Source organism: Rhinopithecus roxellana, chromosome 11, assembly GCF_007565055.1.
Source record: "Rhinopithecus roxellana isolate Shanxi Qingling chromosome 11, ASM756505v1, whole genome shotgun sequence".
Classification (NCBI taxonomy): Eukaryota; Metazoa; Chordata; class Mammalia; order Primates; family Cercopithecidae; genus Rhinopithecus; species Rhinopithecus roxellana.
The window spans coordinates 77,782,790-77,795,544 of record NC_044559.1 but is presented as its reverse complement, the minus strand read 5'-3'; the positions used below and the strand labels follow the sequence as shown (position 1 = coordinate 77,795,544).

Below are 12,755 nucleotides of genomic sequence, written 5' to 3'. Positions count from 1 at the left end.
TCTTAGCAATATTAACACTATTTAGAGTAAAACACTATTCCTGACTTAGCATCTTCTGAAGTCATTAAAAATATAAAAGTTACCATATCAGCATATTCCCTACATATTCCCAGTGAAATTGCAGGAAATGATGTGGAAGCAAAGAACTACCTGAGCTTGCATCCAGATATTGCATTCACTCCAAACTGTACCTCATGTCTGTTAACAGAGCAACTTCCATTACCCTGGCTCTGTAAGAGGGTCATCCAAAGTGGAAAAGTGATGATCAAGGACATCATAACAGAAAAAAAAAGGGGCAGCATTGTAAAATGTATGTTCTCTTTCTCCCTTAATGCTATTTATTTTGTATTACTATCATAATGTGCAAGTCACAAATTTGTTTTTTTCCTCAAAAAATCACAGAGAGACAACTACGATTCCAAAAATGATTAACCATATATTAGTATATAAGTACCTCATTAAAACGAACATAAAATTTCTCACCTTTGGCTAGTCTAACATAAGTTTGAAAGCCTTCGCTGCTTTTCTCATTAGGTTGCAACAGGCCACCCAGCTCTAAAAAGGATACTGAATAACTTACATCACCAGTCAGAGCCAAGAGTGGCTTCCCAACTATATAGCCAGGATTCCCACTTCTAGGACTGGTGATAGAAGCAGCTGTGCTCTGTTGAAAAGCCTGCAGAAAGAGTGAAGAGAAGTCAATTATGGAGGTAAGCATGCTTTCCCACCTCCCACTGCTTGGCTTCACCATATCCTTCCTTAAGGCAAGGCAATGCAGTAAGTGAGCTACACTGAACGCTCTGGCTTCTTTCCACAGTGTAGAATTTTGCTTCTTTCACTTTTCTTAACTCACTAAAATAAATCCTTCATGATCTGAATATTGAAATTCACAATATGCTGCTTTTACAAAGGATTACAACGAAGAACCTACTAAGGATCCCTTAACCCTGTTTCTCAAAAATTACTAGCAATTTAGCAATAATAACACAGCCTGGTTAAAATCTGAAGATTTTAAATGTAATTTAAAAAATACATATTTGATTTAACTATAGATGTTCTGGAGATGAGTTCTGAGAGACACAGCAGTTGGTTGATCACCTGAGGGTAGAGTTGAGAAAATCTATGCTGGGTTCAAAAAGAGGAAAGAAGTAGCAGAAAGCCAAATGGCGGTGATTAAGACTGAACACTTAGATTAAGTGGGAAATGAATAAAATGCTGACTGCCCAGAAATATGAGAAAAGCTAGTTAAAGAATTTTTGTAGGTGTTGGCTGAATTTATGATTCAAAATGACTATAAAAAAAGTTTTGATTTGAGATTGAAGTCCTGCTTTGTTAGGGGCCAGATAGAGAATTGGAGAAAATGTTGAGTAAACACTTGTAGAATAACTACATCTTATAGTAAAACTATGGAATATTAAATGTTGAAGCCTCAATCGACAGAATGAACTAGGCCTTCATATTCTTATTCTATTTCACATGTATTAGAAAAGCAAAGGAACTATTTCTAACCCGATATTTCTTCCCCTCTAAATCCCCTATGAGAGAAGGGCCCTAACCCTGAAGTGAAGGATGAAGTGTTGCTGGAAGGAAGCGCCTGGCTCAACAGTCAGGTTGGTTTGTCCCAAACTGACAGAAACCTTCTGGATTCCAAAAGTCCCATTGGTCTCTATCTCATAGGTGACCTGAAATGCAAAAAAGAATCAATTAATAAAAAATAGTTATTGGGCCAAATATGTTTAGGACAGAAGATTTTCTGTCTTCAAAGGTGTTTTTATAACTAAATGAGGTAGACTGAAACAGTAATGTTAAAAATGCCAAACACAAATACTATGAAAGATAAAGATGATTTCATATTATATTTGTATATGAAAAAGAAACTGGATAGAGCCCTTTAAAAGGGTTTATGGGTAGGTGAGTTTATGGTAGGAATTGAAAGGGTAGAAAACATAAGTTGATTACGGGCAGAGGAAGGCAAGTAGAAACAGGCAGAGGTGAGCATGAAACAAATCTGATTTACTTGGCTCTCACAATGTTTGAGAATTAATAAAGATAGTTGCTGGGGATATAACAATTGAAAGTAACCTTAAATTTCTGAGCATAGTCTTTAAGAAGATGCCTTAAGAAAATTCTTACTTTTTTAGGTTAGATTGTTTAAAGAACAGAGGAATAGAAGTTGATTAATCTACTTCAGACTTTCAGATGATACTGACTGTGTGAAGAGAAGAAAATGTGGTCAGTCAGTAAGAATCAGTAACAGACTGCAGGTGGACAACAGAAGAGGTGTCAGAAATAATTTTAAAGTCCTGAACCTGAAATACTGGAGGATGTGGTGATGGAAATAACTGAAACGTGGTAGGGAGGACAACAGACTCAATTATTGACAAGTTTAATTTCAAAATTGTTGGGAATTGTTGAAATTCACAGTATGCTACTTTTAACAAGGATTACAACCAAGAATCTACCAATGCCACAAGTTTGCATTCCCAACATTGTTAAAGAATGCAGATGAAATTCAGTGGGGTCAGTCTGACACTTAATGGAAGATGAGGCACCTCTGGCAGTGTTGATCAACATACATCAGTCCAGAATCTGAGGTCAGTATCCCTACCTGGGAAACTACATTCTGACAAGTGTTTCCAGCCAACAGAGGAGCATTAGCCTGTGAGGTAAGTATTACAGGAACCTGGAACTAGCAATGAAAAGAAGCAAATAGTTAACTAAAACTGAAGGCGGTATTTTGTCTCGTATCTATTAATAGATATCATGCTAAGGTAAGTATTTTTCCTTCCCCTTGACCACCCTCTTTCTTCTTCCATCGCCAGCCAACAACTTAAATTCAAAAGTCTTTCTAAACCAGCACTTCTTAAAACTTATTTCTCAGAACACTAGTTCTGTTAAATATAAAACAAGGGTTCCATAGTCAAATAATTGTTAGAAATACTATATTCAGTATTCCCCTTAGAGATTAATAAGGCCCTTTAGCAAATTAAAGACTCCAGGTGGGGTGAGATGGCTCACGCCTGTAATCCCAATACTTTGGGAAGCCAGGTCAGGAGAATTGTTTGAGGCCAGCAGTTCAAGACCAGTCTGGACAACATAGCGAGATCCCCATCTCTACAAAATAGTAAAACATTAGCTGGGCGTGGTGGCACATGTCTATAGTCCCAGCTACTTGGGAGGCTGAGGTAGAAGGATTAGCTGAGCCCAGGAGGTTTAGGCTGCAGTGAACCGTGACCATGCCACTGCACTTCAGCCTGGGTGACAGAGCAAGACCCTGTCTCTAAAAAATATTAAGAAGCCCACCCTAAATATAGTTTATTTAACCCAATGTTTACAAACCTATCTAACACCTTATGGATCTTGGTTTCATATGAGGCTATTAATTGTATAGAACGCACTTGCAAAAGCACCATTTTAGATCCCTACTTAATTGTTGGCTATATCACGCTTACATTTATCTTTCAACAGTACAACTTAGACTAAAATTGCCTCAGATGCAGAGGAGCCAAATATTCTTTTTCCTTTTTCCTGGTACAACAGCATCATACCTCCATATTCTGTGGATCAGTCATGCCTCTTGGAACCTAGGAGAACAGCAGGGACATGAGTGTGCATCTACCTTACCAAAAATCACCAGAAGCTTATGGTTTCACATTACTAACAATAGACTTTGGCTTTTTTAGGGAGAGGGGAGAACTCAATATATTAGAATGATTTACTTCCTCTATTCCACCTGACTCTTCTTTACACTAAAATGCCAGGAAGTGGAGCCAGACAGGAGGGTGATAGACTGTGAAGCCTGTCTACTCTGACAGAGCTCTACTGAATAGCAAAAGCAAGAAGTTTGGTGAAATAGGTGTTTTCCCCCTTCCACCCTTGCAAGCCGATCCCATTAGTGAAAAGGGTGATGATCTCTTATCCTGGATATATATCCCCAGTTATTGCATTTGTCTTCAGATATGGTTTCCAGGCCCTCTGTCTTTTACATGGCTCCTGGGGATTCTGACTTCTAGTTCAATGCTCTTTCCACAACCCACAACAGTGAGACGCATGTTCACTTCAACTTCATGGTAGTGACAGTGTAGGGAGAGAAAGGACACCTACCTTTAAGACTGTGAAGTTATAGTAAGAGGCAGCATTGAGGGCTGAATCCAAGGTACAGCTACTAGCCAGGTTCTTGAAAAAACGAGTGCAAGTTGTGCTTTTACTCTCTAGGAAACCTTAAACACAAATAGTTAACAGAGTGGTACATGAGAAAGCCTGTTTTAAATTGAATGAAAAGGTTGGACTTTTGCTCTGGATTCACCTGCAGGATTGCTTTCAGCACAGAGTCCCCCAGCTCCAACTCCTGCAGGTTGTCTCAGCAAGCTTATTACAGACCACTTGGGGAAGTAAGTAAGAATGGGGTCCCCAGCCTGAATAAAATATGAAAGAAAATTTGTTCATAGTGAGACTGAACTAGACTACAACAGAAAAGAAAGAGTAGAAACAAGGTTAACTCAAGGGCATGATTACATGGACAGTACTGCCCTCCAAAGAGCTGACAATGGTTTAGCTAGCTGCAGCGTAGTGCTGCAAAGATACCTTGTCAGCTGTCTGCTATGAGAGTAAAAACCAAACCAAACAATCCCATCCCCTTCCCCAGGCTCACCCTGTAGAAAGATGGTGGTGATTGAGTTTGGAATGTTGAAGTGAATGATTCACCTCCAAACTCTGCAGCCAGGGCCTGGAAGTTGGTTGCATTGACCTTTTGAAGCTTCTGGAAATAGTTTAATTTTGCTAAAATGTTTTTTAAAAGAAAAGGGAAATTTAGATAAAAGAAAAACATGCCAAGTAACTAATTTTAAAAAATATTTTAATTGAAGCATAATATACAGGGTGCAAATCTTAAGTGCAAACTCAAAGAATTTTTACAAATGTATATACTTGTACTACCACTACCTAAATCAAGTTACAGAATATTTCCCCAGAAGGCTCCCAATCAATACTCCATCTCCAGAAATAACAATTCTGATTTCCATCACTTCTTAATTTATTCACAATCTACTAACTGAATTATTGTTTTAATATGAAGATCTGAGATAAGAATATGGTCAATGAATGCCAGTCAGTTTCAAGTCACTGATGGCCAAGAATGTGTATGATCAGCAATTTGTGATGAAAATAGGAAGCTCAGCCAGGCGTGGTGGCTCAGGCCTGTAATCCCAGCACTTAGGGAGGCCGAGGCGGGTGAATCACCTGAGGTCAGAAGTTTGAGACCAGCCTGGCCAACATGGTGAAACCCATCTCTACTAAAATACAAAAAATTAGCCAGGCATGGTGGCAGGCCCCTATAATCAGAAGAATCGCTTGAACCTGGGAGGCAGAGGTGGCAGTGAGCCGAGGTCACACCACTGCACTCTAGCCTGGGCAATAAGAGTGAAACTCCATCTCAAAAAAAAAAAAAAGAAAATAGGAAGCTCGATAATGCTCATGTCTGCCGCATATCAAATGAGTCTCTAACAGAATCGCACTATTTCCATAGGAACATGGAACAATTAGAGAGATTTATGACAATTATTTGATCTGTCCTTCCCAAATCTTCCTGTTTCCTCTAAACTTCAACTGACCAGTCCTAACAATGTTTCTATCTCTCAAGTTCATAGATTTGTTGCATTTTATTCCTTAAGCCTTATAATTCCTCCATTCAAGATTTTAGATACTTAAAAAGGGTATTTTCTGGAACAATTCTATAATTTCTATGATAGCAATGTATAAATCTACCCAAACTCCTGCAGTCTTCTCTTTATAGCACTTTAGAACCAGTAGAGAGATGTAGGAAAAGGGCTGTGATGCTGTCCCCTGCCCAGACGATGGCAGGTGATTGACAACACTCTGTCTGCTTTACTACTCAGGTGCTAAATTGAAAAAAGAACATAGGGAAACATGCCTCTTGCCAGTTTCATTCTTCATATAATTAATGGTCATTTGTACAGAGTAAAAGAGGTTACAATACTTGCATCATTGAAAGCAAATAAGGATTCCATGTTAAATGAACCTGACCTTTATCCTCTGTGATAATGGATAACATCTTAATTATCTGACTTTTCAGCTTCTGAAAAGTCAGCATGAATGCAGCTCTCAATTCTGGGGCCTTTCAGACTACTCACTCTCCACGCGTCTCCTAGATCCTTCTTACTCAAAGTGGGGTGCACACATTAGTAGCTCCAGGATTACCTAGGAGCTTCTCAGAAATGCGGACTCTCAGGCCACTCCCCAGACCTGAATCAAAATCTTCATGTTAACAAGATCTCCAGGTAATGTGTATGCATAGTAGAATCTGAAAAGCATTGCTCTGAAACAGGTGATGCTGATGCTGCTGGTCTATGGGTCACTTTCCACCTCTGATCTGAAATCTTCAAAGCCTAACGCTTCCAAGAGCTATTTTAACATTTCCTTCGCAACTCATACCCTGAAAACCACATGGAAGAGATATTTACCTCATGTAAAATGCAGTTATTTGTATCTTTATAAATGAAATAAAAGTTAAGCTAAGAAAGAAGGTGAACTGAGATGGCAAAATATCTATTTAGCTATTTTTTCATGGCTTAAATGAATAAGAGAAAGTTAACATTTTATCTCTCACTTCGGTGCAAAGATATTGGCAGTAGTGATGGTAAATATAGGCTAAGTAGAATTTTTGCCTAAAATTTCTACCATCATAGATATTACATCTAAAAGAGCTTAAAGGTATTTAGATTTCTATTACAATTTCAGATGTCAAAGGAAGCCTACAGACCATCTAACCTAATCCCATGAGGAAATTTCGATCCTCAGAGGTAAAAGAGTAGCAAAAAGCCAGAGGGCCAGCTTGCAGAGCCGAGAGTAGACTGCAGACTCCTATTCCTGGTGTTTTTTCCCCACTCCAGCATGCTGCACAGACTTTGACTAAAAACATAATTTACTGATGATCATTATCAGTAGATACTTTTTAACAAATTTTATTTTATTTTATTTTGGAGACAGGATCTCACTCTGTTGCCCTGGCTGCAGTACAGTAGCATGATCACAGCTCACTGCAGCCTCGAACTCCTGGGCTCAAGCAATCCTCCCACCTCAGCCTTCAAAGTAGCTGGCACTACAGGCATGCACCACCACACCCAGCTAATTTTACTATGTTTTGTAAAGACTGGGTCTCGCTATGTTGCCAGGATTGGTCTCGAACTCCTGGGCTCATGCAATCCTCCTGCCCTGGCCTCCCAAAGTGCTGGGATTACAGGACGAGCCACCAGGCCTGGCTGTATCAATAGATACTAAGCACCATAGGGAAACAAAGATATGGTTCATCCTTTCATGGTGTTGACAATTTACCTGGAAAGATACGATGTTTACATAAACTAATAACAATATAAGAAATCCTATAGGTTCTAAGAGGGTGACTCAAACAAAATGCTTTAGAACTTCTGAGGATGGGCTTACTTCCAATAGATGAGCAAGAAAACACTCATGGAAAATACAGGTATTTCAAAATGCAGAGAGAAAAAGGAACTATAGAGTCAGAAAGAAAAGCAAATACAAACTTGGGAAAAATACAGGGCATATCTTGAGGACAATGAGTAGATGAGTTCGGCCAAAGCAGAGGGTCAAGTAGAGAGTAATGCTAAAAGAGCCAGGAACACTAAGTTGGATCAAATAGGAGATTTGACTGGCCAGCTAAGAAGTTGGATGTTATTTTACGGGTAGTGGGAAGTAATGGAGGTTTCTGAGTAAGGAAGCAACATAATGCAATATTATAGAAAGATTAATCTAGTGAAGTGATTCTCCATAGCTGTGTATACTGTGTGTATATGCTATGTGTATATATGTGAGGAAGGTGGGCAAATAATCAGAACCAAAGGGAAACTTTTGTCTTTTTCAGACTAAACATGAATGTACACCCAAGCCTCATTCAGGGAAAAGTTCATTGATGTAATGAACCATAATTACTACTGGAAGTGGCCATATTCCTCCCTCAGGTGGTGTTGGTTAAAGAAAGTTCAGATCCACTGATCCCGAAGGAGTGTGCAGGATGGTGTGGGAGGCAGGAGTGGGGATCAAAAGCAGGGAGCCCCAGGTAGGTGCCATTGCAATAACCCTGGAGCATGCTCATAAGGCTGGATTTAAAAGGCAGTAAAATGTTTGGAAAAGAAGAGACAACATCATCTTTTTTTGAGACAGACTCTCGCTCTGTCACCCAGGCTGGAGTGCAATGGTGCAATCTCAGCTCAATGCAACCTCCACCTGCCTCCCAGGCTCACATGATTCTCCTGCCTCAGCCTCCCAAGTAGCTGAGATTACAGGTGCCCACTACCATGCCTGGATAATTTTTTGTATTTTTAGTAGAGAGAGGGTTTCACCATGTTGGTCAGGCTGGTCTCAAACTCCTGACCTCAAGTCATCTGCCCACCTCGGCCTCCCAAAGTGCTGAGATTACAGGTGTGAGCCACTGCGCCAGGCCACAACCTTATCTTAAAATGAAGTATTCACCTTGTTCCCTTTACCCTATTACGATCTAAATAACCACAAGGCTTCTGATAACTGCTTTCAAATTCAAGGCCCCCCAAACCAAAAATTGGTTGTTTTCTGAGACAAATATAGTTTTGCAAATCTTATTAACAGTCAGATGAAATCAGGATGAGGTGACTTCCAGGATGCAAGAGACATTTAAATCCATTTTGTGCAGGAACATTATTTTGCTTCATAGACATTTTAAAAAAAAAGATTAGCTTAATATCTTTAGAAATGTTATAGCCATCACCAGCAAATTTCTAAGTCCACTCACCATCCCCAAAAATAATCTCAAATCTTTATTGTACTCTACAGTTGTAGAGCACTTTCATATACAAAGCCAATGATATTATTTCTCACTTTGTAGTTGAAGAAACGTGCCTAGAAATGCTAAGGGATTTGCCCAAGTCTGTATAGCTGGTAAGGAAATGGCAGGACTGAGATCTTAATCCAATGCTCCTCCTACACTGTTGCCTCATGAAATGAAAATAAGGTTGGCACAGACTCATTTGTCAAAGATATTCATTCAAACATTATTTGGTGCTTACTATGTGTTAGGCACTGGGGATTCAGTTAGTATCCTCATGGAGATTGTAGTAAGTGGGGGATACAGTCTATCTGTGATTATCTGAGTTAAGAGGAATGATTAAAAGGATTGAAATTAAAGCTATTTATGAGTTTTCTGATCCGCAGCCAGTAGAACATAAAAAGTTGCAAATGTGACTGGTTCGCAGTGGCTCACACCTGTAATCCCAGCACTTTGGGAGGTTGAGGCGGGCAGATCACGAGGTCAAGAGATCAAGACCATCCTGGCCAACACTGCGAAACTCTGTCTCTACTAAAAATACAAAATTTAGCTAGTCATGGTGGCACGTGCCTGTAGTTCCAGCTACTCGGGAGGCTGAGGCAGGAGAATCACTTGAACCCTGGAGGTGGAGGTTGCAGTGAGCTCAGATCATGCCACTGCACTCCAGCCTGGTGACAGAGCGAGGCTCAGTCTCAAAAAAAAAAAAAAAAGAAAAAGAAAAAAATGCAAATGTATTCAGTAATAAGAGAGAAAAGGCAGAAAGAGGGGTAGAGATTCAAAGGACAAAAGAAAAAAAAGTTTAAAAAAGAAAGAAATGGAAAAAAAGGCCAGAATAAAAGCCAATTCTCAGTAAATGTTAGACCAAGCTTGTCCAACCTGCGACCCACCAGCCGCATGCAGCCCAGGACGGCTCTGAATGCAGCCCAACAACACAAATTCGTAAACTTTCTTAAAACACTAAGAGTTTTTTTGCTGGTTTTTTTTTTTTTTTTAAACTCATCAGCTGCTGTTAGTGTATTTTATGTGTGACCCAAGACGATTCTTCCAATGTGGCCCAGGGAAGACAAATGATAACACTCCTGTATTAGCACATGAGAACAGCCAACATGTTTCTACTCACAGTTGTTCACATGTACACAAAACTGCCTGATTCCATTAGAATCCATGAAAACTCTTGAAGGAAATGGGGAATTACTCCTGAAGATAAGAGAGTTGTCTACACAAACCCAGCTTGAAGACCTGTGAGGAAAGAGGAAGGAGAAGATATATTTAGAAGGGGCGGGTGCCCCTTCTAAAAGAGTGCCCTGGCAATATCGGCCAGATGCCAAAGAGAGGACTCCTTGGACACCTATAGGACGACACGAAGGTCTTATTCTACTGGCCAGCCCTGCTCTAGAGAATCAGAAAAGGCAGTTTCTAGGAAAAACCAAGGGAATGTCCTAGGAGTGGAAGTAGGGGCAGGAGGCACAAAGCCTAACTCTTCTTACATCCAAATGTTATCCATTGTAGGCTCCAATCCCTTTAGGATTCAATCTGAGCAACGAAGCTCACCTTACGCTGCCAGGAAGGCAGAAGGAGAAAACTGTCCTCGGATGGAGAAGATAGCAGTCCCTGTCGCAGCAGCAATTTATATCGCAGGCGCCAGGAGTCAAGTCACAGACACAGATCGGTAAGACTATGAAAGGGCAACACAGACTGAGTAGGATGAGGATTCCCAAACTCTCCCAGGTGCTCACCCTCCTTCCGACAGCCCCACTCCTGCTTTGTGGCAGTTCAACTTTGCTCACAGAATTTTAGATCTCACAAGTAAGTTTCCACCCCCACAACGTTTTCCCTCACCTGGGAAGAGGTCCACAGTCCTATTCCCAGGCGCCGAGGGAGTCACGAGAGTAGGGACCACTGTAGAGATCCCAGGCACTGCTGGGCGAGTTGCAGTCGCCTCTGAAGAGGCCTGGAGGGTTCCGCCATCCGTCCCTGGCTGCAGGTCCAAAGACGTGGGCACTGCCCCTGATGGGGAGGAAGAGGGCTGAGGCCGGACGCCATCGGGGAACATCAGGAGGAACACTTGCAGGAGCGCGAGCTGTGGGGTGCGCATGGGGCAGTCAGGGCCTGCAGGTCCGACGTAACCCCCCGCGGTCTCCAGACGCGTTGCCAGAGCGTGGGTGGGAGGAGTCGCATAGCGTCTGACGACATCCGCGTGCCTCTTCTCATTGGCTCATGAGAAGAATGAGAGTTCTTCAGCCAATCGAAAGTGGGGTTGTTACAGCTCTTTCAGCGTCCTTCGGTCTGCGCCCTCCTCCTTAACGTGGGCCGGGGCGTGCCTTTGTTGCCTGGCAACCGCCAGTGGCAAAGGAGCCCTTGCGCCTTCTCTCCGCTAGGTGGCGGTAGGAGTTCGGCGGACGGACAGGTTCCGCGCCCACTTCGCGGCCCAGAGGACTGAGCCCGGCCTCAGTGCAAGGAAATCCCAGAGGCCAGAACTAGAATTGCAATTTTTTTTTTCAGCCGGGATTCCAATGGTGAGAAACCCTTTCTATGGAAGAATAATGTTCTCAGGTGGGGGAAACACACCTAAGGTCACCTACCTTAAAAAACAGTCTCCTCTAAATATGGTTTTTTTTTTTTTTTTTTTGAAAACACATTAGAAATAATGTTCATTCAACTCCTTACATGTTAACATTGAGAAATTTTAAAAACCCTAAATAAATGCATCAAATCATTAAAGATGGACTGCATGTTTTTGTTAGAAAAAGTGAGAGAAAAATAAGAAAAAAGGATAGGAAAAAATGTGAGAAAATAGGCAGATAATGAATAAAAAAAGAAACATTGTCTAGAACGTGAGAAAATAAGATGGAGGAATGGAACTAGAAGATTTTTTTTCCGTGTTAATGGCAAAATTTTTAAGCCTCTCTAAGAGGTTTTTGTTCTTCCCAGGAATGGCGTGCCTCTTCTGATTCCCCACAGCAGCGCGGGCCATTTGACTTTCCTGCAGTATTGGAAATGTACCATAGCTGCACTGTCCAGCATGGTAGTCGCCGGCCTTATGTGGCAATTGTGCGTTTGAAATGTGGCTAGTGTGACTGAGGAGCTGATTTTTTTTTTTTTTTTGAGACGCAATTTCGCTATGTCGCCCAGGCTGGAGTGCAGCGGTGTGATCGCAGCTCACTGCAACCTCTGCCTCCAGGATTCAAGTGATTCTCCTGTTTCAGCCTCCCGAGTAGCTGGGATGACAGGCATGCACCACCACGCCTGGCTAATTTTATTTTTATTTTTATTTTTATTTTTATTTTTAGAAGAGATAGGGTTTCACCATATTGTCCAGGCTGGTCTCGAACTCCTGACCTCAAGTGATCTGCCCGCCTTGGCCTCCCAAAGTGCTGGGATTACAGGTGTGAGTCGCAGTGCCTGGCCTGAATTTTTCATTTTAAATTGTAATTAATTCAAAGTTAACCACAGGTGTGAGTAGCTACCATATGTAAAGTGGGACTGTAGATGATCAAAATCTTGCTCCTTCTAGAACCAGTGTTTTCCTGTGTCCACAGTTCTGACATCTGGATTCTTTTGGATATTTAGTTTTAGTATATAAATTAACATCTGTTAAGAGTTATCTAAAATCTAGTACACTTATGTAAAATCTGGTCAATACCTCCCTTTACAAGTGAGTCACTTAACTCAGGTAAGTTTTAGGACATTTGACTTTATTTTCTAAATAATCAAGATCTTTATTTTCTAATGTTTTGAAGTCAGTAGCTAAATGTATCTCTGTGTTATAAACATTTTCAAACGTATTTTTATGTTGTTGTGTGATGGACAGCTATGGGAGATATGTGTTTGGTCTTAAAACATTTATTTACCTTATTAGTAGTTTCTATAGGAAAAGGCCAAGTTCATATTATTCAGATTATATGATCATATGTATATACTA

General features: G+C 40.9%; 1 protein-coding gene across 3 annotated transcripts in view; it reads right to left on the bottom strand.

Moving 5' to 3' along the window:
* Window positions 1–11,172, bottom strand: part of TCTN3 (tectonic family member 3) — a 30,260-nt gene extending 19,088 nt beyond the window's left edge. Inside the window, exons 1-11 of one of the 3 annotated variants that reach the window (XM_030941037.1) lie at window positions 10,673–11,172; window positions 10,385–10,508; window positions 9,954–10,072; window positions 4,652–4,779; window positions 4,307–4,415; window positions 4,105–4,220; window positions 3,549–3,584; window positions 2,609–2,689; window positions 1,557–1,682; window positions 569–676; window positions 151–245 (exon numbers count right to left, since the gene is read on the bottom strand). In XM_030941037.1, the coding sequence (XP_030796897.1) occupies window positions 151–245; window positions 569–676; window positions 1,557–1,682; window positions 2,609–2,689; window positions 3,549–3,584; window positions 4,105–4,220; window positions 4,307–4,415; window positions 4,652–4,779; window positions 9,954–10,072; window positions 10,385–10,508; window positions 10,673–10,928 (1,298 nt within the window). In that variant the 5' untranslated portion in view covers window positions 10,929–11,172. The remainder of the gene's footprint in view (window positions 1–150; window positions 246–568; window positions 677–1,556; window positions 1,683–2,608; window positions 2,690–3,548; window positions 3,585–4,104; window positions 4,221–4,306; window positions 4,416–4,651; window positions 4,780–9,953; window positions 10,073–10,384; window positions 10,509–10,672) is intronic. The other 2 variants (XM_030941038.1, XM_030941039.1) reach the window with 2 other exon arrangements.
* Between the last annotated feature and the right edge of the window lie 1,583 nt (window positions 11,173–12,755).